Here is a 27,414-nt window from a genome sequence, read left to right as displayed (position 1 = left end):
GCGGGGAGGCTCCAGCGCTCGCCCGAGCGGGTGCTTGTGGCCAAGGGCAAGGGCTGTGGACTCCCAGCAGATTCAGCTGTGGGCCCTGCGTGAGCTCTCCTCCTCGGGGCCTCAGTTTCCCCATTAGTGGCAAGGACGTAGCAACAGATCCTGCTCTGCTAGGGAGGCCTGGGGGATAACACAGGAGGTGTGGGGCACAGTTGTCACACGGGAAGGCATGACAGTTGCTGTGCGAACTGTGGCTCTGGGCCAGGACGCATTCGGCACCGGTTGAGTGGATGTGGACAGGTGGGTGGCACGCAGGCCCAAGTTGCCCAGGGAGTTTCCCAGCAAAGTCGTCCCCAGGATGCCTAAAGGATGGGGGTTCAGGGTCTGAACGACTGAAGAGTGTGAATGTTCTTAGCAACCCTGACAGCTGCCAGGAGAGGTCAGGGTAAGCCCACTGGGTGCTGCAAGGTCCCCGGCACACGCCGGTCAAGAGGCCTCATCTAGAGGGAACCCACTGGGAGCTGCAGCATCCCCAGCACACGTGAGCCCAGGGTCCTCATCTAGAGGGACACCCACTAGACACTGCAGTGCCGCAGTGCATGTGGCCCGTGGCCGTCATCTGGTGGGACACCCACACGTCAGCATCCCAGGGCACTGACGTTGGTAGAAGGACGTTTGGTGGCTCTCAGTGAGTGTCACGAGGATGCCTTCCCACTGTGGCCCCCGTACCTGGGTGCTGCATGCTTCCGATGGGTGGCCTGCTGTCCCCGGGGTGGCTTTCCTCACTGTGTTCTTTGGAGAGATGGCAGTGTGACTCCATGCCGCCTTAGTATCTGCCATGTCTCTCGGGCTGGGGGGTTCGTGTGTACTTCTGGGGCCTTCGCACGTGTCAGACAGGCTCCACCATGTGTGACACCCACTGAGGGACTGTCGGGGCGTTCTTGGGTGGTGGTCCCAGGAAAGCAGCAGGAGTCCAAGTCCCAGGAGGGCCCCAGCAATGTGGCAGCCTCCCGGTGTGGGCTGTGGCCGTCAGCAGCCACGCCGCCAACCCCACCTCTTCTCTTGCAGCCTGTTCCTCCTCCCCGTGCATGCACGATGGCACTTGCGTCCCAGATGGAGCTGGGTCCTACAGGTGTGCTTGCCTGGCGGGCTACACTGGGCGGCGCTGCGAAGACCGTGAGTGTGCCTCGCTGTGGGGGAGGGGGCAGTGGCTCACGGGCCTGTCCAAGGCGGTGGGATGCGAGCACTCCACCAAGGGTCCCAGAGGGCTGCACTGCCTCTGGGTCAGGGGCCTGGAGCCCCCAGGCTTGCCTACAGATATCAGCCCCCACTGGCTACACACACTTTCAGAACAAAGAGGCCTCAAGGGCCTAGGACAGACCCGGGACATGGAGGACGGGCCTAGGAATGAGTCTGTCCATCCTAAGGTGTGGACACGCAGCCTTGAGTGCCGAGGACAGCACCAGAACCCTGAGAAGGAGCTGTCTGTCCTACAGTGCCACGGAGGGTTGGGCTCCAAGGGGTTGCTACTCCCTCAGCCAGCGGTGAGGTTGGGAGAGGTGCTGGTGGCCACCGGCCCCATCTCCTGAGGGTCTCAGGCCCTGCGTTGTGAGGCTGAGTGTCCTGGAGTGTGTGACACGTGACATGACCATTCTGTAGACATGCGGTGCTTTGGGACGTGCAGACGATGATTGAGGGTCGACTGTCTCTCGGGGCCTGGGGAGGAGGACACGCCTCCCTGCGTGTGGCCGTAGGTGCCTGTGGCGCCAGGCAGTTCTGTGGAAGAGAGTCCCAGGTAACTAGCCTCAGGCTGGGAGAGGACGTGCTCCTGCAAACAGTGTACAGAGCCCAGGGTGCAGCGCCCACCGTGCCCACCTCAGCTGCCGGTAAGGAGCACTCACGGGTGCCTTGTGGCCATTCAGGACCTGGACATTGGCATTCTCTAGGGGCCATGTGTGTTTGAGTTCATCGGCATGGATGCTCCCCTGCACTCAGCACGGATCTTGGGTCTCCAGCGTGCGCTGAGCTCAGGAAGCCTCCTCCGTTCAGGTGAGGTTGACTCTGCTCCAGGGGAAAAGCACATCCTGTCTCGTGACCCGCCTCCTCCGAGTCTGCCACGTGGCGTGTCAGGCAGATGGGAGAAAAGTGCATGTCTCATTTCTGGAGCATGTGTGGAATCTTGAGCCTCGACAGCAGCAGGGGCTGCCGCCAGACGCAGAGGGAAGAGAAAGGGAGGCGTCTTCCACGAGGGCCGCAACTGGGGCTCTACGGGCAGAGAGTGAGTGGAAGGAGAATCCACATCCCCACGCATGTCAGATGCCCTGAGGAAGCCGGGCCAAGGCTCCACACGTCGGATAACAAACTGGGGATAACAAAGTAGCCCCGATGACAGGAATTAAAGTATTCCCGTATGGATCATGATGGCAAGCGCTTGTCTCAGCGTCGTTATTCTCTCAGGAAAGACATGGGCCTGAGGCAAGATGTGGAGAGGGTCGCTGAGGACGGACCTGCACTCGGTCTGCACTGTCTCAAGTCACCGAAACACCCGCCGGATGGGCAGGACACTTCCTCTGGCATCCAGAATGTCGTCCACACCTGCAATCCCCACGGCGTGCATGGGTGTGGCAGGAGGACCCAGTACACGCGTCTGGGAGCATCACCGGGAACTGGGGCCTTCCGTTTTCTGTCGGGTCTAGGTTTTTTCCTTCAGGGAACTCAGCATGAGTGCCCACTCCATGGGGGCATCACACAGCGGGCCCTGGCGCTTTACCTCACAGCGTCCGAGGAGATCTGGACCTTGTTCCAGAGCATCTGTTGACCAGAAAAGAAAAACTGAGGAAGAAAGTGTCTCTCCTGTTTCCTCTTGAGTCTACCAGCAAGCTCGACAAATCTACCGGAGGAGGGTCTTTCAAAGTTAGGAAGAGATGCAAGCATTAGGGCTCTCCAAACTCTCAGGCACCCATAGTGGACCCAGCCTTTGGTTTGTTTTTATTTTTTAAAAATTGTCTGTAGAGACAGGGTCTTACTATATTGCCCAGGCTGGCCTCGAACTCTTGAGCTCAAGCAATCCTCCCACATTAGCCTCCCAAAGTGCTGGGATGACAGGCGGGAGCCACTGTGCCCGGGCAGGCTCTTGCTTTTTAGAAAACTAGCTTTCAAAGCACTGAAGCCAATATTGGCAAGAGCCCTGTCTTAGGCACGTCATCCCAGGCCTGGGGAGGGGAGACTCGCAGAAGCCTCTTCAGCAACCTGGTCTCATTGCGTCTCTGTGGTGAGGCAGGGGCTCCTTGCTGCTGATGGATGATTGAGGCAGAGGGCAGGACGCTGGCCCTGCCAAATCCAAAGGCAGAGGCCAGGCTGCCCATACCCCTCCTGGGTCACAACTGCAGTCGGGGTCTCGCTGAGGGCATGGTGGGACTCGAGGGTCAGTAGAACATGTCCCAAGGCGCTGCTCTCAGGCCTTCCCCTCTGGGTGGGGCTTGTTCACACCCTGTTCCCAGCGGAGTCCTGGTGGACAGTCCCTTGGGACCAGCCTCCTTCCCACCCTCCTGGCCTGGGAGTGGGGTGGAGGAGGGGCAGATTCCTACTTAATAGCAGAAATACGCACTTCTCCCCACAATCATATAGCACAGAGGTGTCTACCATAAAAAGAGGGCATTGCTCTTGCTGGCCAGTCCTGGTTCCCAGGGAGCCACAGCTACAACTTGGGGAATGTCCTTCCAGACTGTCTTCTGTGGCATGCAAGCCTGTGTTGTCTGCATGACAGCATATTATTATTATTTTTGAGATGAGTCTTCCTATGTTTCCTGGGCTTATCTCCAGTGAATCTCCTACCTCAGCCTCCAAGGAGCTGTGACGACGGGCATGTGTTGCTGTACCTGACTATATGTCATTGTTTATTTACTTTTGAGTTGGAGTCTCACTCTGTCACCTAGGCTGAAGAGCAATGGTAAACTCGCAGCTACCCCAGCATCGACCTGCTGGGAAGAACTGCTGGGCTCTGGTGATCCTTCTGCCTCAGCCTTCCAAGTAGCAGGAACTACAGGTGGGCACCACCATGTCCAGTTAATTTTTAATTTATTGTAGAGACAAGGTTTTGCCAACCCGCGGGCTTGGCAATCCCCTTGCTTCAGCCTCCCAAAGTGCTAGACTGACAGGCAGCCTGTATGTCATTATTTTAAACAATGGTGGCGATGCTGCTCTCCGTGCCCACCTCAGGGGACATCAGGCCCTGTCTGGGAATGGTGTTGGCTGTTATCCCCAGGTGGGTGCTGCTGGCCTCTGGTGGGCAGAGGCCATCCTGCAGGGCACAGAGGTCCCCAGCAAGGAGCTATCCGGCCCACCGTCAGTAGTGCTGTGACAAGAAACCCTGTTTTAAACAAGAGTGGGTAAGGCACACACACAACTTTCCAACATATTTTCTTTGCCTGTGCCACGGATATTTTTTCCAGGTCAGTCCTTGTGGAAGCTCACTTGTAAACATGACAACTGAGAGTTCGCTGTACAGATGGATGTCTAAGCACGTCCTCATCTGTGTCCTTGAGGCAGACAGGCGACGGCTGCGCTGTGCTGTCATAAGGTGACGGCAATGCCTCTCCCGGCGTGTGTCTCTGTTCACACTGCTGGGGTCACTTCTTGGAGGCTGAGTTGCAGGGTCACAGGACGCACACCCTTCACCAGTGAGAGCTGTGGTGAGGATCCCTGGAAGGCAGTGCCAGCTGACAGGATGAGCCAGTCACCTATGCACCTGTCCTCGGAGTGGATGTGAGACCTGGTTGCAGGAACCAAGGTCTGTCCCTACAGGCAGGAAACCAATTCTTTGCAAGGAACTCCAGTTGGGCGAGTCTTGGAAAATTTGGTGGGAAATTAGACAAAGGATGGGAGAGGGGGCGGACCAAGTCCAGCGTCCCAAGGGCGTGAGGCCCCCCGATCACTTTCCCCAACTCTTCCAAGGAGGAGAAACACTCCCCACCTGGGGTGACCCCCACGGACACAGAACAAGGGGCGTGGCCTCCTGGCAACTCCGGCCAAGCCTCCCCGGCCACCGTGTAGGAAACCAGGCGTCTTCCCTCTGAAGTTTCCTGCCTCTTTGTGAGGCGCACAACAGTAGAATGAGTCTTTGCGCAAATGGTCGGAGTCTTGTTTTGAAAAGCAAGGATTCGGCGTCCGGCCCTGGTTTCCATGCCGCTTTGTTCCCTGGCCCCATTGCCGGTGGTCCCCTGCATCCCAATGAAGGCGATGAAACAGCTCTGGGCTCTGACACGCCTTTAGCAAACACCCGGCCTCCCCAGTTAAAGGGGAACCAGCAAGTCTCAGGGGGCCTGGAGTCTCGGGAACTTTCCACTGGCCTGTCCCCAGGCCTGGGAAGAAAGAGCTGGGGGCACACTTGACACAGGGGCTTCAAAGGCGACTGCCTTTGTGTGCGTGTGACCGCCTTTGTGCGCCTGCATGGTGAGGAGCCCTGGGTTTTCTCAGAAAGGCTGAAGGGTGGGACGCACAGGGACCTCTGGAGGGTCGCTGCTGTCTCCAGCACACATGGATAGATCACAGGCCGCGAGCTGGAGGGACGGTCGTCAGCTGCCTGGGATTCCCTGTGGGAGGCAGTGAAACAGAATCATTCCTGCCTTTCCACAGCCTGATGGCTCTCGTCCCTGATGTGAGAGGCCAGGTGCGTCTTGTCCATCAGAAGAGAGCTTGCCTGGGTGGAGACACTGGAATCCCATGAATCCCAGACCCATGTAACGCTGAGTCCGCAAGTTGCTGGCCACATGGCCTTCAGCAAGTCACTTGGCTCCTATGAGCCTCAGGTTCCCCGTTTATAAAGGCCAGAAAAATAATACCCGATCCCTCTCAGAGGGGCTGGGACTGATGAACTGATGTGTGTGAGGCCCGAGCTGAGCCAAGGGCCACTGTTCCCACTGCTGCTTCTGGCTCTATGTTACAGCCGTTTAAAGGTGTGGCAGGAAGTAGGGGCTCCCGGGTAAGGGCTCAGGATGACAGCACTGGTTTCTACGACCAAAGGGTGACAAGCCACCCACGGGGCGGGGCTGAGGAGATGCTCCCAAGACCTCTGCGTGTCCTCTGTCGGCCGGCCCACATGCCAGCAAGGACAAGCAGATGGTGCAGTGTCATCAAGGAGACCCTGGACCCAGGGACTCCCTCCCCCCGCCCCACTGCACACGGTGACCCGGGAGCCTCTGTGGCCCGGACAGTGCAGAGCGGGGCTGGTGAAAGGCATGAGGGAGCAGTGTGGGGGAAGCCGACATCAGAGGCCAGAGCAGGCGGTCCCAGGGTCGTGTGGCCTGGCAGCTGCCGCTCTCATGGAGTCCCTGTTCAGGGTGCGGTGTGGCTGTGTGCCGACCCTGCGGCTGCCCTAGGCACGGGGCCTTGGAGCTGCCTCTGGCGTTTTGTTAGAGAGACAGGAAAAGGGCAGGCCACTCTGTCCTGGGAGGGTGTGAGGGCGAGGGTGGGTCCAGGGGGGCCGGCATTCTCACTCACAGGCTCTCGGCAGCCTGTGCCTTCAGGGCCTGTTGCCCAGAGACCTGTGCACTGGGGACCCTGTTGTCTCACAGCCCGCCTGGGACTGCCCCTGCCTTCCCCAGCATGGAAGCCACTCTCCAAAGCCTCCCTGGTGTTCCCAGCGGTCAACCCTGGGGTGTGCAGCCATCAAGGATGTGTGTGTGTGTGTGTGTGTGTGTGTGTGTGTGTGTGTACTTTCGGGGAAAAGTTTTCCTTCCGTCAGGTCAATGCTTGTTGGGTGAGCTTGCATCCACACAGACCATGTGACATCTTACGTGTGCTCCACCAAGCTCCCGGGCCTGTGCCTCCGGGCCAGAGCGTGGCTGTGTCTCGTGAAGGCCGGGGTCCTGGGGGGGTCACGCACTCAGCAATCATTGTAGCACAGACAGCCTTCCAGCCACAGAGAGGACGTGTGAACCCCAAGGTGGGTGTGCGAAGGCCTGACCCCCTTGCGTGGCTAAGCTTGGCTGGCACCTGGTCGCTCCTTGCCTGGGTCCCGAGGGTGACCAGTGAGAGCCTCCTCGGGAGGAGGCGGTGTCCTGCCACAGCCCCGGGGGGACACCGGCTCTCAGCAGGGCTCAGAGGCCCCTCTCCATAAGGCCCTTCCCTGTGGCAGCACTACCCTCCTCCCCTCCCAGAAGACAAAAGCCTCCTCTTCACCTTCACACAACCACGGGTGTTCCGTGGGCAGCCACCTGCTGAAATGGCGTGTTTCCTCTTGCCCTCCCCCACTTGAGCCAGGCCGTGCCAGCGTGAGCCTATCTCAGCACGTGGTGGGGCCCCCAGTCACCCCATGTTGCAGGCATGTCCAGACAGATGTGTGTGAGGCCCATCAGGCACCAGCCCTGGGAGGAGGGGGCTTGGTGCTTTCCCTTCCCCCTGCAAAGCCACGAGACCATCCCATCTTACCCTTCTAGGACAGAGGACAGACAGGAGCACCACGAGCCATGTGGCTTCTGCCATAGCTTCCTCCAGGGAGGCCTTTGGTGACAGCGATGAGGTGAGGATACTCCCCAGCGTCTCTTGTCTCCTGGGATGGGGCCTCCTGGGATGCCGCATCCTGGGACCCTCCCGCAAGGCCATTCTCTCCCCGAGGCTACACGGAGCTGGGCGTGTGCACAGCAGCACTTCCAGCATGGAAAAGTCGACTGAACACCACGGGACACTTCCCCAGCACGTGGAGACATTTCCCACCACAGGCCGATCAGGAAACCTGCAGTCTGGGGCCGCCCCAAGAAGACTGTGTGGTTGAGCAGAGCCAGCGGGGAGGCAGGATGTCCCTGACCCCATACAGGCTCCGACCCTGCACCGATTGGGGTGAACCACAGGATGCCGCGGGATACCCAGCAGGGCACGACTCGACCGGGACCTCCAAAGAACGCTCAGCCTCGCCCTTACTCGACGCAGGCTGCCTCAGCGGCCCGGATAAATGGGCCGGAAAAGGGGTGTCCGAAAGACACTGTGTACCAGGCCGAGGACAACAGAGATGGGATCAAAAGGCTGATTGTGAGCCGAGCCCCTGCATGGCTGCTGGATGAAAAGCTCGCAGTGTGTGCCGTCCAAGCACCGGCTCATGGGGACACCGCCTCCCCCCATCCCACCCCACCCCAGCCAAGAGCTGGTAATGCGTGGACCCGCCGGCTGGACAGGGATGAAAGGGAGTCAGTGGGAATTCCCTCAGCAGGGTGTCCCTCTCCTGGCTGGCACAGACTTTCCAGAAGGAGAGGAGTGTGGTTTGGTCCAGGGACACCGACCTCAAACACAGGCTCTGCGAGAGCGTGAAGGGGATGGGAGAGGCCTCCCATGGCTTCTCTAAGCGGTGACCTGGGGGATGCCCGGCTTCCAGAACCCTCCATGCCTCAGGAGACACAGACCCGAGGATCTGTCCCAAGTTGTCCCCTGATGTGGGTGACAAGGGAGGGTGGGTGGATTCTGAGGGTGTGCTCAGGACAGGGTCTGGCTTCCCGCCGGCTGGGTCCTGCCTCCAGCCGGACAACAAACCACGAATCTGCCCACTCTGGATCTGTTTCGTCAGCTGGACACTCAGATAACCTCAGATCTGTGAAAAGCGCTCTAACTGCAGAGACAGAACTGCACCTGGCTTGGTGTTTTTGCTGGGGGGGGGGTTGTGGGGCTGTCATCAGTATTTCATTAACAGAAAATCTGCAAAACAAGAAGCATAGGCTTTTTACGCATAGTTCTGCAAATAGCTGCAAACCACTGCAATTATGTGCTGCAAGCAGAGTATAATTAGTCATCATTAAATTAAGATAAAAGAACTTAGAAGCCGAGCATGAACAATTACAAACAAATCCTGGGTGGGTTGGAACGTAGGAGACAGCGAACTCACATCCAGTGACCAATACTACCGGGGATGGGACGTTGGTGGCGCTATTCTGACCCTGCTCCCCCGCCTTGTCGGAGGATGGGTGCCACAATGCTGCACATTCAGTTTTGTAAACTGCAGATCCTTCTCTCTCTTGAGAGGAGAAGGGCAGCGGGCGTGATGGTGCGTGCTCCAGGTCTGTGCTGACCTGGCGGATGCCACGTCTCACGCCCTGCCATGCCTGGACTGCCTCGGCTGCAGGCCACGGGCTCTGATGTGGGCAGGCTGACTGCTCCCCGTCGCCTCCAGCAAGTGACCGGGGTCCTGGCAGGGTGTGGCTCGTGTCTCTTGCTCCATGCTGTCCCCAGAGTTGCTGAGTGACACGGAGCCTCACTGGCCCCTGGGGGCCACTGGCTCCAGAGTGCAGACTTCTGTCTTAGCCCTATCCTCCTGAGTATCCGCTGATCCTCCTGAGTATCTGCCTGATAAACTCCTTGCACTCCAGCCTGCCCCAGGTAGCCTCTCGGGGAGCCCAGCCTGAGACATCGCAGGAGGGGTCTCCTGGGGAGCTGACCGGATAGACTCTGGAGCTTTGGTCACGTTCTCCAAGACACAGGATGAATTGGCTGTAGACATGGTGCTGCTCACACCACTGTGCAGGCTTGGAAGCCCACCGTCGGCCGTCTATAGCTGCATCCCCTGGAAAGCAGTGGTGGGCTTGGAGGCTGGAGCCGCAGGCCCGAAGGCCTGAGCACCAAGAGTGTAGAGGGCAGCAGGGGGCCCAGCTCAGGCAGAGAGAGACAGCCCAGCCTCCTTCCCCTCCTTCTCGATTGGCCAGGCCCTCGATAGATGGGTGACGCCACCCCCACTGGGAAATGGTGCTTCTGCGGGTAAGGTGCATCTCGGGCCTCTTCCAGGGTCTCATCTTAGCAGCGGTTCCCCAATTAATTGGCCACGGGCAGCCTCAGCTGGAACATGTGCACGGTCAGACGGGGACCTTGACTCCAACGAGTCCCGCAGGGAGAACAAAACTCGAAAATCTGGGTGCTCAAACCCCAGCACGTCTCCAAGGCTCACTGCAGCAGGAGCTCCACTTGAGATGTTGGTGCCATCCACCCTGGCTGCCTGCCTGTAGATGAAGAGATTCCTTGGCTCCACCCACCCCAGCTGCCTGCCTGCAGATGAAGAGATTCCTCTGACTTTCTTTGTCCCACTGCCCTTGGTCAGTGCTCTGGCGGTCTTGGGTCCCGGGGGTCCGCCCAGGGGCTCAGCAGCTCCCCACACCGGCAGGACAGCACAAGCCAATGGCGAGTTTGAGGCACCAGCACCAGCTGCCAGCACCATGTGGATGGGGATGGCGCCCTCACTGGGGACAACGTGGCAGGCAGTAGCACTCACCGGGAGCACCATCCCAAGCCGGCACACAGGCTTTGTCACAGGCAGCATGGCCGCCTGCCTCACACAGTCTCCCCAAGAAAGAGGAAAACAAGAGCAGAGACAGTGTTCCTTAAGAGTGATCTGAGCAGCCTCGCAGAGACGTGGCTCCATCCCACTCTGTTCCTGCAACGGCGAGTCAGGGCAGGCTACACGAGCGTGTCTGTCCCCAGGATGAGAGCGGTGACATGACGTGCGGTGTTCTTCCTCCAGGGCAGCTCCATCTGGGAAGCAGGAGTGTCAGGCTCCCCCAGCCAGAAACGAGATGCTGAACCTCCCACCTGGCTTCGCGTGAAAGTACCCGCCCACTGGCGACAAGACACGCAGCCCTCGGACACCAAGCAGGAGGGGGCTATGAACCTCAACGGGGAGACAGAGGTTTTCAAAAGGACAAGTGGGGAAAATGATCGCTTGGAACCCTGCCCCTGGGGAGCACTCTGACGGGTGCCACCAGCCTAGGTGCCCTCTGGGTGAACGCCCACACTGGAGCACACAGATGGCCGAGGATGCCTCGGGGCCTCTTCAGACGGTCCAGGAGAGAGCACGGCTTTGGAGAGCGCAGGGCAAATGAGGGGAGAGGGGTGAAGTCCGGCGCTGATGCAGTGACACGACCTTGAGCTCAGTCATGCCGGATAAAGAGACACCTGTGCCGACAGCGTGGCTGGGGCCCAGGGGTCGACCAGAAACCGGGACTTCACCAAGAAGGGTACCTGGCTTCAAACCAGGCGGAGTGGGGACCAAAGCGAGGCCCAAGTTTTATTTGTACAGTGACCATTGGTATACCTTCCTGGAGGCCAGTCATGTCCATGTTTAGCCCTCCTTGCTGTGTCCCCATATTTCTTGCATTTTCCGGTACCATATTTTGTCTCTGTGGGCTTCATTCTGAGCGTGTTCTTTGAAGCCATCTTTCAACTCAGCTGTCCTCTTCAGCCATGTCTTGAGTTTTAAATTCCTGCCCTTATACTTTCAGTTCCAGATTTTTCCTTTGGCTTTTTTCCAAGGTTTCTGCTTGATCTTGCCTTTTATTTCCCTGACTGTACACAAGACAGTCACTTCTAAGTGGTGACAGATGGCTACTTTTCTTTTTCTAAATCTGCTTCTATCGTCTATGTCTCTCTTGACGTCCAGTCCTGCCTTCTGTGTCAGTCAGCCGGGGCTGCTGCAACCAGATACCATGGCCTGGGCGCCTTAAGCCACAAGCATTTATTTTCACAGCTCTGGAGGCTGGGAAGCCCAAGGCCAAGGTGCCATTGACGTTGCCTGGCGAGGCCCCCTTCCTGGGCCACAGACGCCGTCACTTTCTGTGTCCTGGGGTGGCAGAAGGAGGACGAGGGACTCTCTGGGGCCTCTTGCGTCAGGCGCTGGTTCCCTTCGCAAGGCTCCACCCTCATGACCCCACCCCTCAAGACCCCGCCGCCAGCACCATGACATTGAGGGTCAGGATTTCAACACAGGAGTCTGGGAGGACACGAGCACCCCCTACGAGTTCTGACTCGGCAGCATCACATGACTGCATCCTGCTGGCATTCCGCAAGCAGCTGCCTGAAGCCGAGTGGCGGGTCTCGTGGCCCTCTGTTCCCAGGCCTCGTCAGGACTGAGCGGCGGCACTGACGGCTGTGTGTAACGAGATGCCTCATGAACGGCGCACGTCAGGTGCGACCTGGTTTCAGAAAGGATGGATCATAAAAGTGTGTGTCCCCAAGAATTATGGAAACACAGCCACATTCCTCAGTCACAGGCAGAGGGGCCCCGTGCACTCTGCCTCAGTGTCTCCGTATGTCTTCTCCCAATGCCTCCTCACAGAAGGAAGCAAACGACCTGGGCGTCCTGAGTCTTTATTTTCTGAGGGCTCAAGCCCCCACCAGGGTTCCCGCTGGTGAAACCCATGTTAACTGTGGCAGGCCTGTGTTCCCCAGGGACCTTGTGCCCCGCTGGGGCGGGGTGAGCTTTGCGGGCCATGGGAGCACATTTGCCCAAGGGGAGAAAGACTGACTGTGGCAGCCACAGGTGAAAGCCTCTCTCATCCGCTGAGGCTCCCGGGGCTGCGGTAAGGCGTGCCTCCCTATGTCCCAGGACTGGCCTTATACGCCACCCAGCTTCCCTGGCTGTGAGCTCCCTCAAAGCTAACATGGAGGGGGGTTGTTGAACCCGGGACTCTAATGAGAGAGATAGAGACCACAAAGAGCCAGCTCTGATGCAAACACACGAGGGTCTTTATTCAGGCTCGAGTCTGGGCTCACGCATGAAGCCCGTAGAGGCTTCATGGACCAGAGCCCTGATTCACAATGGCAAGCAGTTTTTATGCACAATTACAGAGGGAGGGGAAAGAACTTTAAACTTGATTTTACATGATTGGGTAATTTCTCCTAATGGGTACGGGAACACTTGGTATTGGTGGGTGCTGTCCGTGATTGACAGAAACCCACTTAATGGGCAGAGTGGAATGTTAGATAAGTTAGGTCCATGCAGTCCCTGTGTATGAAGTAACCTGAGCCAGCAGGCAAAGGGTTACATTAGCCCTTTAAGTTTCCATCCCAAGGTATGCTTAGGAAAGCTTGTTTGCTTAAATTAACATTTACATAAGATAACATGGCCATTATGGGACAACAAAAGCTTAACCAAGTTTTAAATTAAAAACTTAACAAAGTTTTAAATATGAATGCTGCAAACACATACAGTGAATGTGGGGTAGAAATTCATATACTAATTCTGGGAATTTATAAAATATCACAAGAGTATTATAGCAAGGCGGTTTCTTTTATAAAAGTCTTTGTTCCCTTGAGGTTTACATAGCCACTGCGTGTAAATTATCACTGGGATAAAAACCGGTGATAGAGAGCAGCTGGCACCTCTGAGTCTGCTGCCACCTTGTAGGAATGTCTGAAAGGGGCTTATCGCTTTATCATTTACATCCCGTTGTAAAAGCAGCAGTTAGCCTACTAATTTGGGGCTGACAATGCTTAACCCAAGAGCTCTAAACACAAACACTACTTACGCCATTACATAATTGGTCACGACCCGGCACCCGACATATGCCTAATTCTACGGGATCTGAGGTAGGATTTAAAGTACTAAGATTTCATCTGAGGTAGAATTTAAAATACTAAGATTTCATAAAATACATGAGGTAGGAATACACAAAATATATAGTAAACATGAGGTGGGGATATATGAAATATAGTGAACTAAACGCTACTTTTACAACAAATATGGTGTTTTTTTAAAAGTTTCTTTGGGTCTCTCAATAGCATGCTCTTAACCTAAATCTACTGTTGTCCTCTCAGGGTGCCTTGTGAATGGCACAGACCAGAGCCCTCTCACAGGCGCCTGGCCGTGGACTCAGATGCCCGCTGGAGCCAGGCAGCCTGGGGAGGGGCTGGGAGAGCAGGTCTGCGGCTACGCAGAGCGCTGTCCTGTTGAGGGCAGGCCCAGGCTGTGGGTCTGAGCCGTTCTAGAAGCCAAGGGTGCGGATTCTTCTGTGGACGCTCCCGAATTTCATGTGGGTGACAAGCGCCACGACTTGAGACACGCAGGCACAGCCTGCTGTGTGCTTGCGATGGCAGCAGTCCTGGGCCTGGGGGCACCTGGGCTCCACATTCAGCCTGGGAGTCTGTGCTCAGAGAAGGCAGCCCCCGCAAGGACGCCAGGGACGGCTTCCTCGGCCCTCCTCCCAGCAGGCCCTGGGCTCTCCCTGCGTCTGCTCAGGGTTTTCAAACAGCTCGCTCAGCGGGCTCCTTTCTGTACTTGAAGTGGGGATTTGGGATTCTCCTGCCAGGAAAATGGCCCGAAAGCACATGAGCATCATCAGATCATCTGCCATGCAGTCTGCGGACAGTCTCAGAGCAGACAAAGCAGCAGCCTGGCTAGTGTGGCGGACTTGCAAGTGACATGGAAGAGAGCTGTGGATTTACTTCCAGCTCTCACACACTGTAGGGCTGTTACTGGGTGGAGATTCTTTTCTTGCCTGGAGGCCAGTGAGTGAGTTGTCTGAAGGGTGATTGGGGCAATCACAAAACAAAAAGCATGCCAAGCGCAGGACCGCGTGGAGTAGGTACTGTTTGTGAGGATGAGCCTGCGCTCTGGAGAGATGGTGAGGAAGGAGCCAGGAGGGCTGGTGGAGCGCCCAAACCCCCGTTCAGTTACGATGGGTGGCATCCTCCAGGGACCTGTGTCCTCAGGCAGATCACATCTGGGGACCTGTGGTCTTGGGCAGGTCACGTCTTCTTTCAAGGAGCTGCATCCTCAGGTCTTGTCTGGTGACCCGCGTCCTCAGCCAGGCCATGTCCAGCTCTGTGCCAGAATTGGCTTGAGGAGGATGTTTTACTATCTATAGAAGATTCCAGAAGAAATCCGGAAGTCCTAGGCCGGGCTCGGTGGCTCAGTCTGTCATTCATTTTAGCACTTTGAGAGGCTGGAATGAGTGGATTGCCTGAGCCCGTGGGTTTGAGATTAGCCTGGACAGCTTGGCAAGACTTCATCTTTACAATAAATAAAAAATTGGCCAGGTGTGGTAGCCCACACCTGCAATGCCAACTCCTTGGAAGGCTGAGGCAGAAGGATTGCCTGAGCCTAGCAGGTGGAGGCTGGGGTGGCCATGAGTATGCCCCTACACTCCAGCCTGGACGACAAAGTGAGACTCTGAGTCAGAAAAAAAAAGAAAAAGAAAAAAAAAATCCGGAAGTCCTGCTCAGTGCTCAGAATGGCTGCTGATACCACTTGCGCTTCGCGGCTGCCCTGCGGGAGTTAAGGAGCAGAAGCATCTCAGCGATGCATGTCGGGTGCTGGGTGGCAAGTCCTCTCTGGAGATCAGGGAAGTCGGCTCCCCAGCGAGTCCATTGCTCTCTGGCGGTTTCTTCCCTGGACCTTCAGCGCACGTCTGTTCCTGGAGATTGCGTATTAGCCCTGGGTTCTCTGTGTGAGCTCTGTGACTTCACTGTCCAAATTTTCGAGAATGAAGGTGCTACACACCCTTGCCAAAAACAGTCCCCTTGGGCACGCCGAGACACAGACTTGGTCGAAGCCTGCCTGGTCCCCATGGTGTGAGAGGAAACAGAAAGGTCGCCGAGGGCCAGATGTGGGGTCAAGGCCCCCTACGTATAGAGTGAAAGGCATTCCCGTTCAAGCATGATACATGAGTTGGGGGGAGGGCTTGTCCCTAGCACTTCTGACCGTGAAGTCTTGCAGCATGTTTCTGCATGGCTGTGTTTTTAGTCCATTGAGACATGGACGGATTCCAGCCCAGCTCGGATGATTCAGGCTCTGACAGTACCCTTCTCTTCTGTCTCCCACTCCAGTCCTTGAAGAGAGGAACTGCTCGGACCCCGGGGGCCCAGCCCATGGGCACAGGAGGGTCACAGGGGGCCCTGGGCTCGCCGATCGACACCACATGAAGGTGGGCACTGTCCTCACCTTCTTCTGTAACGGCTCTTACGTCCTCAGCGGCAACGACCAGAGGACCTGCCAGCAGAGCGGGGAGTGGTCCGGGAAACAGCCCATCTGCGTCAAAGGTAGTGTGGCTGGTGGGCCGCCTGCAGGTGTATGCAGGATGCTAGTGGGCCGGGGGCTCCCAGCATGATTTGAGTCCCTGAAAATGTGCCTTTCTGCTGTAAGTGCTTCCTGGACCCGAGCGTAGCTCTGTGGTTGGAAGCCATCCCCAAATATCTGCTTTTCTGGCCCCAAGAGGACTGGCTTGCCCACACCACGACACCTCAAGGTACTCAAGCAGGGCGGTCTAGTGCAGGGCAGGTGGCAGAGTTTAACACATGGGTCCAGGGGCAGCGTCTAGGCCGCTTGCGAACCCTGACACAGCTGTGTCCATCCCACCACACAGCCAGTCAGCCAAGAAACGAAAAGAGGAGACAGATGCACTGTCTCACCAGCCTCTGCCGGGGAGGACTAATGGTGCTGAGCTGTCCGGAAGCTGAGGCAGACAGGAAGCCCTTGGGTGTTCAAGGGACACTCCCAGGACAGGCGAGTTGTCCCCGTTCAGAGAGAGAAGAGACCAGGGACCGTGCAGGAGCCGGGTGGGGTTGGCACCAATCAGGAGAGCTGAGGGACTTGGGTGTGGAGAGGAGCCATGCTGTTAATCCGGATGGAAGCCAGCGGGACAGAGCAAGGTGCAGGCAGAAGGGACTTGTACTGGCCGGCGCGAGCGAGGCAGCCAGGAACCTGGGAGGTGAGTTCGCATGTGGGTTGGAGCCAGACAGATGGGCCGTCGTACGGAGGTTTTGCTTCCCCGGCCGTGGGATCCGAGCTCCCTGCTGAATGGGTTCACCAGCTGCTCCAGGTGGGACCCCTCGGCCTGGGAGCAGGCCACCATGACCCGGCTGTTTACCGGGAAGTGAAGCATGTCCTTGTCCCGGATTATCCAGATAATTGCCTTCACCCCGCACTTGTGGGTGTTTGTCAACAGCCTGAGCCATGGACAGCAGCGAAAGGGACCACCTTGTGAAAGGAACAAGCCTCTTTAGTCGCGGACCAGAAGCGGCCGCTTCCCACCCGCACAGACTCTGAATCTGGTTTTCATTAAGTATGGGAACAGTGTCCCATAAGACCTTGGAGGTTTCTGTCCACCCTTCTCTTACAAATTAACACAGCCTGAGTTCTCCAAGTTGCTAATTAGATGAGGGTTGGCGGCCTGATTGGGAAAGAGAGGCGGGAAGGGCCCTTTTCACTGTGAAGAAAGAGAGCCTTCCGCAAAATTGAACTGGGCTTGGAACTGCCCCGTGACTGCAGGGTCCTGAGTGCAGAGAGGACAGGGAGGAACAGTGACCAGGGCCTGTCTGTGAATGCTGCTGTCCGGCTCCCAGGGAGGCCCCTCCGCTCCCTGCATGAGCTGCCCTTTGATGCATTCCGCCTTGACGAGCTTTCAGCCCTGTTCCCGCAAGCAGGCGGCCCTCACGGGGCGCTGCCGCTGTCCCAGTCACCACGGGCTGCAGCGCAGGGGCGTGTGCACACGTGGGCTCTTCTGGGTCAGGGTTGGGAGGGGGCGGCTGCTGCATCCAGCCCAGTGAGCCAATGGAGTTCGGCCGAGGGTCTCAAGGGCTGGGGTCCGGTGTGGTCCCGAGTGCGGTAGGCGGTGACCGTGGAAAGGTCATGCGCCTTGTCTCTTTGCTTCCAGCCTGCCGAGAACCCAAGACCTCAGACCTGGTGAGGAGGAGAGTCCTTCCAACGCAGGTTCAGTCGAGGTGAGGGCACCCAGCTCTGTCTTTGGGTTGGGGGAGGCGCCTGCCACCCCCTCTCCCCACGGGCGTCGGGCCAGAGACAGCCTGGGTTTCACGGGGACACTGAGTGCTGCCTGGTTAGGAGAGAACAGGCTTGTTAGATGGAGCTTGTTAGCCAGCCACCGTGAGCCAAGGGGTGGCAGCCGCTGGCCGGCGGTCAGAGCTAGGGGACCGTGGGAAAGCAGGCGCTGGCTGCAAGCTAGACTTTCAGATGACCTCTGAGGAGCAGACATCCACTCTTGCATCTCTCAGAAGTTGTGGCGTATTGATGGTCAGGCGTCAGTGACCTTTCCAACCCACGCAGCCAGCTCTGACACTCCTGTCGTGACCAGCGAGCACGGCAGGCCAGGCCAGGCCAGGAGAGAGGTGGGCGGTGGCTGTGGGGGTGGGGGGAAACCGGCTGAGTGCCCAGCCGGAGGGATGGGGGCAGAGACCAGGTCCTCGGCTCCCTCCTGCCTCGGCCCCACTCCACGCCCGTGGAGCAGCCGCCTCCGCGTGCCACCACTCCAGGCGCCATCCTGCCTGGGAACTGGACGCGGTGGCTCCATCTGGACCTGCCTCGCGGGGTGTGAGCGAAGCTTCCCTGTGTGCCTCTGCTCTGCTGGGCGCTTGCCCATGAAGGGGCCGTTCCCGTGAAGGTGGCTTCCCCACCTCACCCCTCCCATGAGTGGATTCGGGACCCAGAGTCTCGGGCCCTCGCCGCCCTCTGTCTCGTCCCCAGCGTCCCCCTGGCCTGCTGCCTTCCAGGCCTGCCCTTGGTTGGTTTGCCCAGTTCCTGCCTCCCTCCCCTCCCAGCAACGTGGACGTGACATGTGCAGGAACGCGGTCTGTGCTGCTGGAGCTGGAGTTCTCATGCCCACGTCGGAGTTCTGTACATGCGGACTGGGTTCACAGCCAGGGTGCGAGGCTGGGGCTGCCTCCCTTGGGTGCTGGAAATTCCTGGGCGAGTGCCCAAGCTTGCTGGCCTCAGTTTGCTCTTTTGACAGTCACGGAGAGGTGCAGTCCATCCCAGGGACTGTTGTGAGGGGTGCACCCTGCGCGGTAGCCAACCCGGTTCGATGCTCGCTGTGGGCGTGGCTCACCTGTTCCTCGGGCACCAACAGCTCATTTCGCCCTCACTGCAGCCTCCACACTTTTGTTACCGATGGGTGGACTGAGGCTCAGAGGAGCCGAGGAACTCGTCCAAGACCACGTTGCTGGAACACATGGCCAAGCCAGGATGCACACCCGGCGTGTATCTTCAGGGTCCTTCCTCGTGCTCTGGGTGTTCGGCCTCCTGTAGTGGGCCTGGTGAGGTGCCCTGCGCAGAGACACCCATCCCAGGGCTGTCGTTGGCAATCTAGCAGGGAGCCCCAGAAACGAGCCTGGGCCCCACCCCCATGCCCGGAGTATCCAGTCAGGACCCCTGTACTGCCCTTTCCCCCTTGTACTGTCCCAGCCCCTTCTGACTTTCCCCCCGGGGGAGGCAGCTCCTTGGAGACTGTGGAGTCCACATCCTGGCCCTTTATGACACCCTGGGCTGGACTCCCCCCTGAGTGGGATCAGCCTGTCCCTTCCCAGGGCACGTGTTGCAGGTGAGCACCGAGCTGGTCACAGGGACCACTGGGCTCCCGTTTCTGTGCAATCTTAGCAGGAGGTCAGTGGCGGGGGTAGGTGCTGTGTAAGTGGATGTGAGCCTGTGTAAGGAGGGCCTGTGCCTGCGTCCTGCATCCAGGGCCAGGCCCACCCCCAGAGGTGTGTTGACCTCCCATCAAGAGAGGGGCGTGTCTGCAAGCTCATGGAGTTCCGGCAGGCCTGGGTGTAAACACTCACTGAAGATCTGAAATGGAATCAACACAGGGCATATTGCTCCGAGCCAAACATGGTGCAGCAATTAGATAGACTTCTTCAACAAGCTGCGGGGGCCCCAGGGCGAGTCATGGAGGCTGAGTGCCGTCCTGGGCACCGGCTCCTCTGCTGTATGCCCTGAGCACTCCCACGACCCTCTCTGGGTTTCCCTAGACAGGGATGAAAAGTGAATTCCCAAGGGAGCACCAGCCTGTCAATGGGCAGCCGTTATGACCAACAGGGCCTGAACACGGCTACATGGTGCTTATGCAGTACCTAGCCACCTGGTGGTCTCAGAAGCAGCTCCAGGCGTGTCTCTGTCCCTCTCACAGTGACACACTGCCTGCATGTTCAGGAGCAGGGTGCATGTCTACAAGCACCGGTCACAGCTCTCACTGCCGAATCCAGCTGTGTGCCAGCGCCGTGTGCTCAAGCCAGGTCCCAATGTCGCCCCATTTGGAGGTTGAACAAACCTACCTGGACGCCTTTGGTCAAATCCCTGCCCTCCGCCTTGCATGGTGGCTGATCCACGTGTGCCCGTGCTGGGTGCAGCCGTCGGCGGGACAGCATTCTCTCTGGCAAAAGTCTGGAGCCAGAAAGGGAACCGGGGAGGCACGGAGGTCAGGTGTGCGGGAGACTGTGCCCGTGCTGGGAGGAGGTGTGTGGGAGGCACAGAGTGGGAGGTGTGTGGGAGGCAGAGAGTGAGAGGCAGCCATGTCTTTCCTCTGTGACCCAGTATCTTGTGGGGCTCGGCACGGACTCCGAGGCCAAACAGGTCTGTCGCCCCCCCCCAGGGAGACGCCGCTGCACCAGCTGTACTCCGCGGCCTTCAGCAAGCAGACGATGCAAGGCGCCCCCACCAAGAAGCCCACCCTTCCCTTCGGAGACCTGCCTGCCGGCTACCAGCACCTGCACACCCAGCTGCAGTACGAGTGTGCCTCACCCTTCTACCAACGTCTGGGCAGCAGCCGGAGAACGTGCCTGAGGACGGGGAAGTGGAGTGGGCGGGCCCCGTCCTGCGTCCCGGGTGAGTCGAGGCTGGCTCTGGGGCATCCTCCGCCGGTTGCAGCTGCCCAGGAAACTGTGCGTCCTGGTGGAGCCTTGTCCGGGAGGGACCCTGGTCCAGAGGATTGGGCCGGCAGAGCGCTCCCTCGTGGGGTGATGTCTGAAATCCCACACGTAGAGCTTCTTTCCTTTAGCCCAAACATACTGTCCAGGAGAAGGGAACCCACTCGAGGCAGCTTTCTTGTGGGTGAGCCATCGTGTTTTCTTGGAGAAAAGGGAGAGAGCAGTCATTAATCGCCAGGTGGGGAAGGGGTGGAAAGCACCCGAGGGCTTCAAGTTTCGCAATCTCAGCCGCCCTGTGCAAGCCCTGGTTCACACTCTCCGACACTGTTCACTGGGTCACCATCGCTCATTAAGTAATGCGGCATGGACGGCCCCATCAGGTCACAGTGATGATCTCTGAGATAATGTGTGGACGTGTCTGGATTGGGTCTTTCTGTTCCCGCCACCTCTCTGTGAGAGGAGAGGTGTGTGTGCGGCCAGACCACCCTGAACGTACTCGGCCTCGTCTGAAGGGAGAGCAGTGAGGCTCAGTCCACTTTGGCCGTGTCCCGACGGCAGTGCGTATATTTTTGGTATGTTTCTGAAATTGTCTCAGTCTCCTCAAGGCCCCCATGAGACGGTTGTCATTGCTACCCATCACACAGGCAGGAAGACAGAGCCTCAGGAGATAAGGCAGCGATAGAAGCGTCTAGGAACAGAACCCAGTTTCATGTGGCTGCAAAGCCTCCGATTTCACCCCACCCTTTGCAGCCAGCCACGTTGGGGTGGTGGACTAAACTTAAAGGCAGCAGCTCAGGTGGGACGGTCTGGTGGCCTCACACACAGTTGTGTGTCCTGGCTGAGTGGCGTGTTCCCCTTGGATGGGAGAGTCTGAGTTCATCTTACTAGGCTGGTACTTCCTCTGTAGTCTGCGGGAAAATCGAGAACATCACTACTCCGAAGACCCCAGGGTTGCGCTGGCCGTGGCAGGCAGCCATTTACAGGAGGACCCATGGGGCGCAGGACAGCAGCCTGCACGGTGGAGCGTGGGTCCTGGTCTGCAGCGGCGCCCTGGTGAACGAGCGCACCGTGGTGGTGGCTGCCCACTGTGTCACCGACCTGGGGAAGGTGGCCGTGATCAAGACAGCAGACCTCAAAGTCATCTTGGGGAAATTCTACCGGGACGACGACCGGGATGAGAAGACCATCCAGAGCTTGCGGGTGAGAGGGGCCACGCCCTGGAAACGGGCTCCGCCTGTGAGCTCCAAACATGGGGCAGTGAACATGCGGCCCTGTCCCCCAGCATGTCCGCAGCAGCCAGAGCCAGGCCCAGAGCAGGGTTCGACATTTCATACTGACTCATACCAGACAGGGACATCCAGAAAGACGATAGAGTCTTTTTTCCTTTGGTTATTTCAAAAGTAGGATAGAGACAAACGCCTTCCATCATTGTGGCCACCAAAAGTTAATCACCGAAGAGTAGAATACACACATGCTTCTCCTAGTAGCATCTATCGTGATGGTGACAAATTTAAAATTGTTGGAACGACTTGCTTAATGGCTGACTTTCCCGAAGCCGCGAGCTCCACGGATGCAGTGACTTGACATTCACCCCCACAGCCTGGCACAGTGCTTGGTTCAAAGGATCAATAAATACTTCTTGAATGAAAGTCAGTCACCTGTTACATTTGGACACTGTCCTAGGGAGGACATAGAGAAGCTTTATCTAATACATGCCTAGCCAAGTTACTACATACTTCTCACTGTCCCAAGCCTCCCTCCCTCTCTCTCTTCAACTCATCTACCATCTGTTTGTCCATCCGTCCGTCCATCCATCTGTCCATCCATCCATCTATTCGTCCATCCATGCATCTACTCGTCTGTCCATCCATCTGTCCATCCATACATCCACTTATCCACCCACCCACTCATCTATCCATCCATCTGTCCATCTAGTCATCCATCCCTACACTTACTCATCTATCCATCCACCCATCCACTCATCTATCCGTCTGTCCATCTAGTCACCCATCCATCCATCTACTCATCTATCCATACACGCATCTACTCATCTATCCATCCGTCCATCCATCCATCCATCCATCCATCCATCCACTCATCTATCCATCCAACAGTCCATCTGTCCATCCATCCATCCATCCATCCATCCATCCATCCATCCATCCATTCATTCATCCATCCATTTTTGAACTCCCACAATGTAACATTCACTGCAAATAGACACAGCAAAGAATAGGCATTTTTGGCCAGGTGCAGTGACACGAACCTGTAATCCCAGCACTTTGGGAGGCCAAGGTGGGAGGATTGCCTGAGCCCAGCGGTTCAAGACGAGCCTAGGCAACTTGGTGAGACCTTGTCTCTACAATAAATCACAAAATCCAGCTGTTCATGGTGGTGTGCATCTGTAGTTCTAGCTACTTGGTAGGCTAAGGTGGAAGGATCGCCTAAGCCCAACAGATTGACACTGGGGTGACGGTGACCATGCCACTGCACTACAGTCTGGGAGACAGAGTGAGACCCTGACTCAGGGAAAAAAAAAAGAATAGGGATTTTTTGAAGAGTTCACAGTCTAGTGGGAGAACCAGATCATGATCAGGTGACACGAGATGCCCAGAGGCAATGCTTTCAAAGGCATTGAAGTAACAGGACACACACAGAAATGATGTACGAGTTATCACAGATGTGAGTTCCTGGAGGCTCCCATCAAAGAGAGTGACCGGCAATATGGGGAAATCAGGAATGCGTTGTAGAGATGTCTTGGGAAACGTCTAGGCATAGCTCTATCTGGGTGGCTTGGAGGCAAATGAAATGTTTCAGTGGAACAAAGGTTATACAGTAATAACTATATGGGTTTGTGCCTTGATGGTGCTAACATGGGTATTTTCAATTATTTATTTGAAACATTTAAAAATTAAGATATTCAGGTAAATATCTGGAGGCCACTCTGATAAAATGGGAACGCTGGCCTCACGTCTGCAGAGTGGTGAGCAACTGGAGAAAGTGGCCACTGCCCACCTTAGATGTGTGTAGGCTCCCGTGCAGAAGTGTGTGGGCCATGTAGCTGGGTGTGACCTCTATGGCAGTGGGTGTCCTCCATGTAGATGGGTGTGCCCTGTGTTCTCCAGCGGGTGAGTGGGCTCCCTCAGATGGGTGGGCTCCCGCTCCTTGCCACCCTCCATCCTCTCTGCTCTCTTAACACCACACCGGCTCTGGGCAGCCTAACAGGGTGCATTCCCTGGCACAGAGCACTTCCCCAGCAAAGAGCCTCCTGTGGTTGCCACCTACAGACTCATCTTCTCGTGGTGCACCCCAGGCCTGGGTGTCATGCCTATGCCACCTGCTCACCCCGCTCCCGGCCCTCTTTGCAGATCTCCGCTGTCATCCCGCACCCCAACTACGACCCCATCCTGCTGGACGCCGACATCGCCGTCCTGAAGCTCCTGGACAAGGCCCGCCTCAGTCCCCGTGTGCAGCCCATCTGCCTGGCCTCCATGCGCGACCTTAGCGCCTCCTTCCAGGAGGCCCATGTCACAGTGGCCGGCTGGAACATCCTGGCAGACGAGAGGAGCCCCGGCTTCAAGGACGAGGCACTGAGCTCGGGGGTGGTCCAGGGGGTGGACTCGCTGCTGTGTGAGGAGCAGCACGAGGACCGAGGGGTCCCTGTGAGCATCACTGACAACATGTTCTGCGCCAGCCGGGATCCCGCCGCCCCTTCTGACATCTGCACTGCAGGCACGGGCGGCATTGCGGCTGCATCCTTCCCAGGGCAGGTGTCCCCTGAGCCCCGCTGGCACCTGGTGGGACTGGTCAGCTGGAGCTATGACCGCACATGCAGCCATGACCTCCCCACGGCCTTCACCAAGGTGCCGCCCTTCAGGGACTGGGTCGAGCGGAACATGAAGTGAGCGGCATCTGCCCGTGGGCGCGTGCTGCATGGTCATGTGGACTGGTGGGCGTGCCGCCATGAGCTCGGCTGTTTCGGGTTTATGGTTTCAGGGATAGCACTCAGGGCCAGGGAGAGCGGTATCTGGTGGTCACTGCCTCCCTGGCTGCCTAGATGGCCACTTGGAAGACGGCTTGCAGGGGCACTTCTTCAGAGAAGACCCTGAGAACACAGACCTTCCCGGCCTCCCAGGGCACAGTGGAGAGGGGGCTGGCAGGGAGGCCGGGCTTCTTGAGGCCTCTTGGGAGGCTGCGTGCTCCAGAATGCCGCCTGCAGGACTGCCCAGCTGTGAGCTCGGGGTGGCTTGGGGCTGGCGTGGGCTTCTGTGGCCATGGCTGCCGTGTACGTGGTCCTTCCCTCCCCATCTCTTGTACACATTCAATAAAGCAAGGGCTGGCTTCTGCCCAACACGTGTGCTGACCCACGTCCCGCACACCCCTCCGAGTTCCCTGTGAGGGCCAACACCTGGCATGTGCCCTTTAAAGTGGCGCCCAGGGCTTTCATCCCCATGATGCCTTTGACACAGCCAGTGTCAACCAGGAGCGTGGTAGGAGAGGAGGGAGATGGGAGCGTCACGTGAGGTGCTCACGGGGGACACCAGGGACGGGGGAAGTCCAATGTGGCTCTGGCTCACGTTCTGAACTTGGCAAGAACCCTGCTGGGGCCTCGGGGAATCTTTCCTGAGCTCTCAGTGTTTGAACCGGCCACAGCTCCTCGCCAGATGGGATAAGCAGGAAGTCCCCATGGAGGAGATATCTCCAGACCCTGCCCCGCCGCCCACGAGGCACCAGCCCACCCAGGCACCTTGCGACCCCTCCAGGGCCTTCTCCTTGGGCGACTCTCCCTCCTGTTTCTCCTCCCCTCCCCTGCCCGTCTCTCTCCAGCCCAGGGCGAGGGTGGGCACGTCGTGCCATGTCCTTTGGACTCCTTCCCACGCCTCAGCCCTTCCAGGACGCCTGCTCCTGGCAGCAGGTGAGGACCCTGCTGGATGCTGGCCTGAGTCATTCAGCCCCGCAGCCACAGTGCCGACCTTTGGTGACTGCCCAGCCTCCCAGCGACCTCCCCTTCCTCCCCAGGGCCCGAGGGGACGTCGGGGTCTTTCCTGGAGCATGTGGGAACTGGGAGCCCAGGCTTCCGAGGGGTCCTCCTGCAGGCCCAGGCGGGGCCCCACTGTCCCCTTACCCATCTCTGAGGCCCTGGGCCTCCAGGGCTGCAGCCGAGACAGGAGTGAGGACGCCTCCCCGTCACTGGGCCCTGTGTGACCCTGAGCAGGGGGAGTGTGCTGGCCGGGCTTTCCTGGGCTTTCCCCCTGCCCAGCCCATCCTCCTGGCTGGATCTGAGAGTGGTGCCTTTGCTCCCAACTGTCAGGATGAATTGCCCAGCGCTGGTGTCTTGGAGTGGTGGCTGTCGATTCTCAAGTGTCAGTGGGCCAGGAATTGGAGCACAGCTTAACCCGAGGCTGCCGTGGCCGACACCGTGGCAGAGGCTGGAGGATTTGATTCTATAAATATTTACTAGGTCACGTAAAGGCTTTTTTTTTAAAACCTAGAAAGCCTGGGTCTTGAAAGTGTCATGGAAGTTGGAGCAATGAGACCCGGATTTCAATTCCTATCCCCGATTTCCCTTCCAAGTGGCCCCAGCCATGCTTGGCTCTCTCCTCAGGTTGTCCTCATTCGCTGGCATGATACACCCCAGGGATGTCACAGTGGTGGCTGTGACGATCGGTGAGGTGTGGGGCAAAGCGGTGACCACAGTGTCACCTACGGGACACAGCTCCTCATGCCTCCATGCCTGCCCAGGCAGGCACTCCCTCTGCGCATGGGCATCGTCACACACCACGGAATCTGAATGCTGGGCCACAATGGCAGCCTTGGTGGGTCTTCACGCCTGCCCCCTGATGTCCACATCCTACCAGCAGGGCTCGGATGCTGGGGAGTGACCTGGCACTCCTGCCAGGCTGTGACAGCCACCCGCCGGGACCAATACTCTCAAGGGGCCAACATGGCCGGGGCATTCAGGCTGTGATGGACAGAGGCACACACAGGACCCCGCTTCCTGGGTCAGGACAGACGAGAGCAGGTCGCGGTGTAAACCACAGAGACACCACTGAACCCCACCCTGGGGACGGGGTGACTGCCACTCCTTCCGCCACGCCTTCCTGTCACCGCTGTGACTCTTTCCTGTCTCCTCCCTTCTAGCACAGAACTGCCCCTACTTCCTCGTGGCACTGCCCAAGCAGCTCCCCTTCCCAAAGCCTCCCTGCCATCCCCCAGCAACAGCCCAGGTGCTGCAAGTTCCTTCTGACACACTCTGGTGAGACACCCCACAGCTCCCTAGGATGCACAAGGGCCGGAGACCCCAACTGCTCAACTCACGTGTGCTTCCAGGTGTCTGTGGCCGGAGGGTCCCGCGTATGAATACAGCCCTCTGTGTGTTTGTGTGTGTGTGTACATATGTATACACACGTGCATGTACACAGGTACATGTGTGTACACCACATGTATACACATGTGCATGGATACTCACATGTGCACACACATAACACATGTACCCATATGCACATCCATACATGCATACGCACACATATATGCACAGCCGTACACATCAGCATATGTGTGCGTACACAGGCGGTCCCTGACTCAAGAGGGTTTGACTCGGGGTTCCATGACTTTAGGCTGGTGCAAGAGTGGCACACACTCACAGAAGCTCTGAGAACCCACACGGCCACTCTGCTCCTCACATTCACATGGAACTCGAGACGGTGAGGGTGAGTGAGTGCTCAGTCACCAACAAGGCTTCGAGTGGATGATACACCCAACCGGGCTCGCTGAGCGTCCTGAGCACGTCCGAGGGACCCAGGCTGTGCGAGGGGCTTGGCAGGTCAGGCGCCTCAATGCGTGTTCAACTCATGGTGTCTTCAGCTTATGGTGGGCTTACCGGGACACGGCCCATTGAAGAAGGGGGCGTCGTGTATATGTCAAGTGTTCCCCAAATCACACAGATTTTACTTGAACTTCATGCATCATGGATGTTTTACCACACAGTTCACAGAAGGTAAGGAAGCCCCGTGTTTTAGCAGGACTGTC

The 27,414-nt window shown here is 57.8% G+C and overlaps 1 protein-coding gene across 2 annotated transcripts in view; it reads left to right on the top strand.

Moving 5' to 3' along the window:
* PAMR1 (peptidase domain containing associated with muscle regeneration 1) overlaps positions 1-24,704 on the top strand; it is a 42,523-nt gene extending 17,819 nt beyond the window's left edge. For both annotated transcript variants that reach the window (XM_008069582.2, XM_008069581.2), the window contains 6 exons: positions 1,057-1,164; positions 15,562-15,774; positions 17,388-17,454; positions 20,112-20,344; positions 21,293-21,585; positions 23,754-24,704. In XM_008069582.2, the coding sequence (XP_008067773.1) occupies positions 1,057-1,164; positions 15,562-15,774; positions 17,388-17,454; positions 20,112-20,344; positions 21,293-21,585; positions 23,754-24,290 (1,451 nt within the window). In that variant the 3' untranslated portion in view covers positions 24,291-24,704. The remainder of the gene's footprint in view (positions 1-1,056; positions 1,165-15,561; positions 15,775-17,387; positions 17,455-20,111; positions 20,345-21,292; positions 21,586-23,753) is intronic.
* Positions 24,705-27,414: the final 2,710 nt, after the last annotated feature.

This window comes from Carlito syrichta, unplaced genomic scaffold (genome assembly GCF_000164805.1).
Source record: "Carlito syrichta isolate Samal-C Ts95f unplaced genomic scaffold, Tarsius_syrichta-2.0.1 Scaffold312124, whole genome shotgun sequence".
Lineage (NCBI taxonomy): Eukaryota > Metazoa > Chordata > Mammalia > Primates > Tarsiidae > Carlito > Carlito syrichta.
This window is presented reverse-complemented; position numbering and strand designations above follow the sequence as displayed.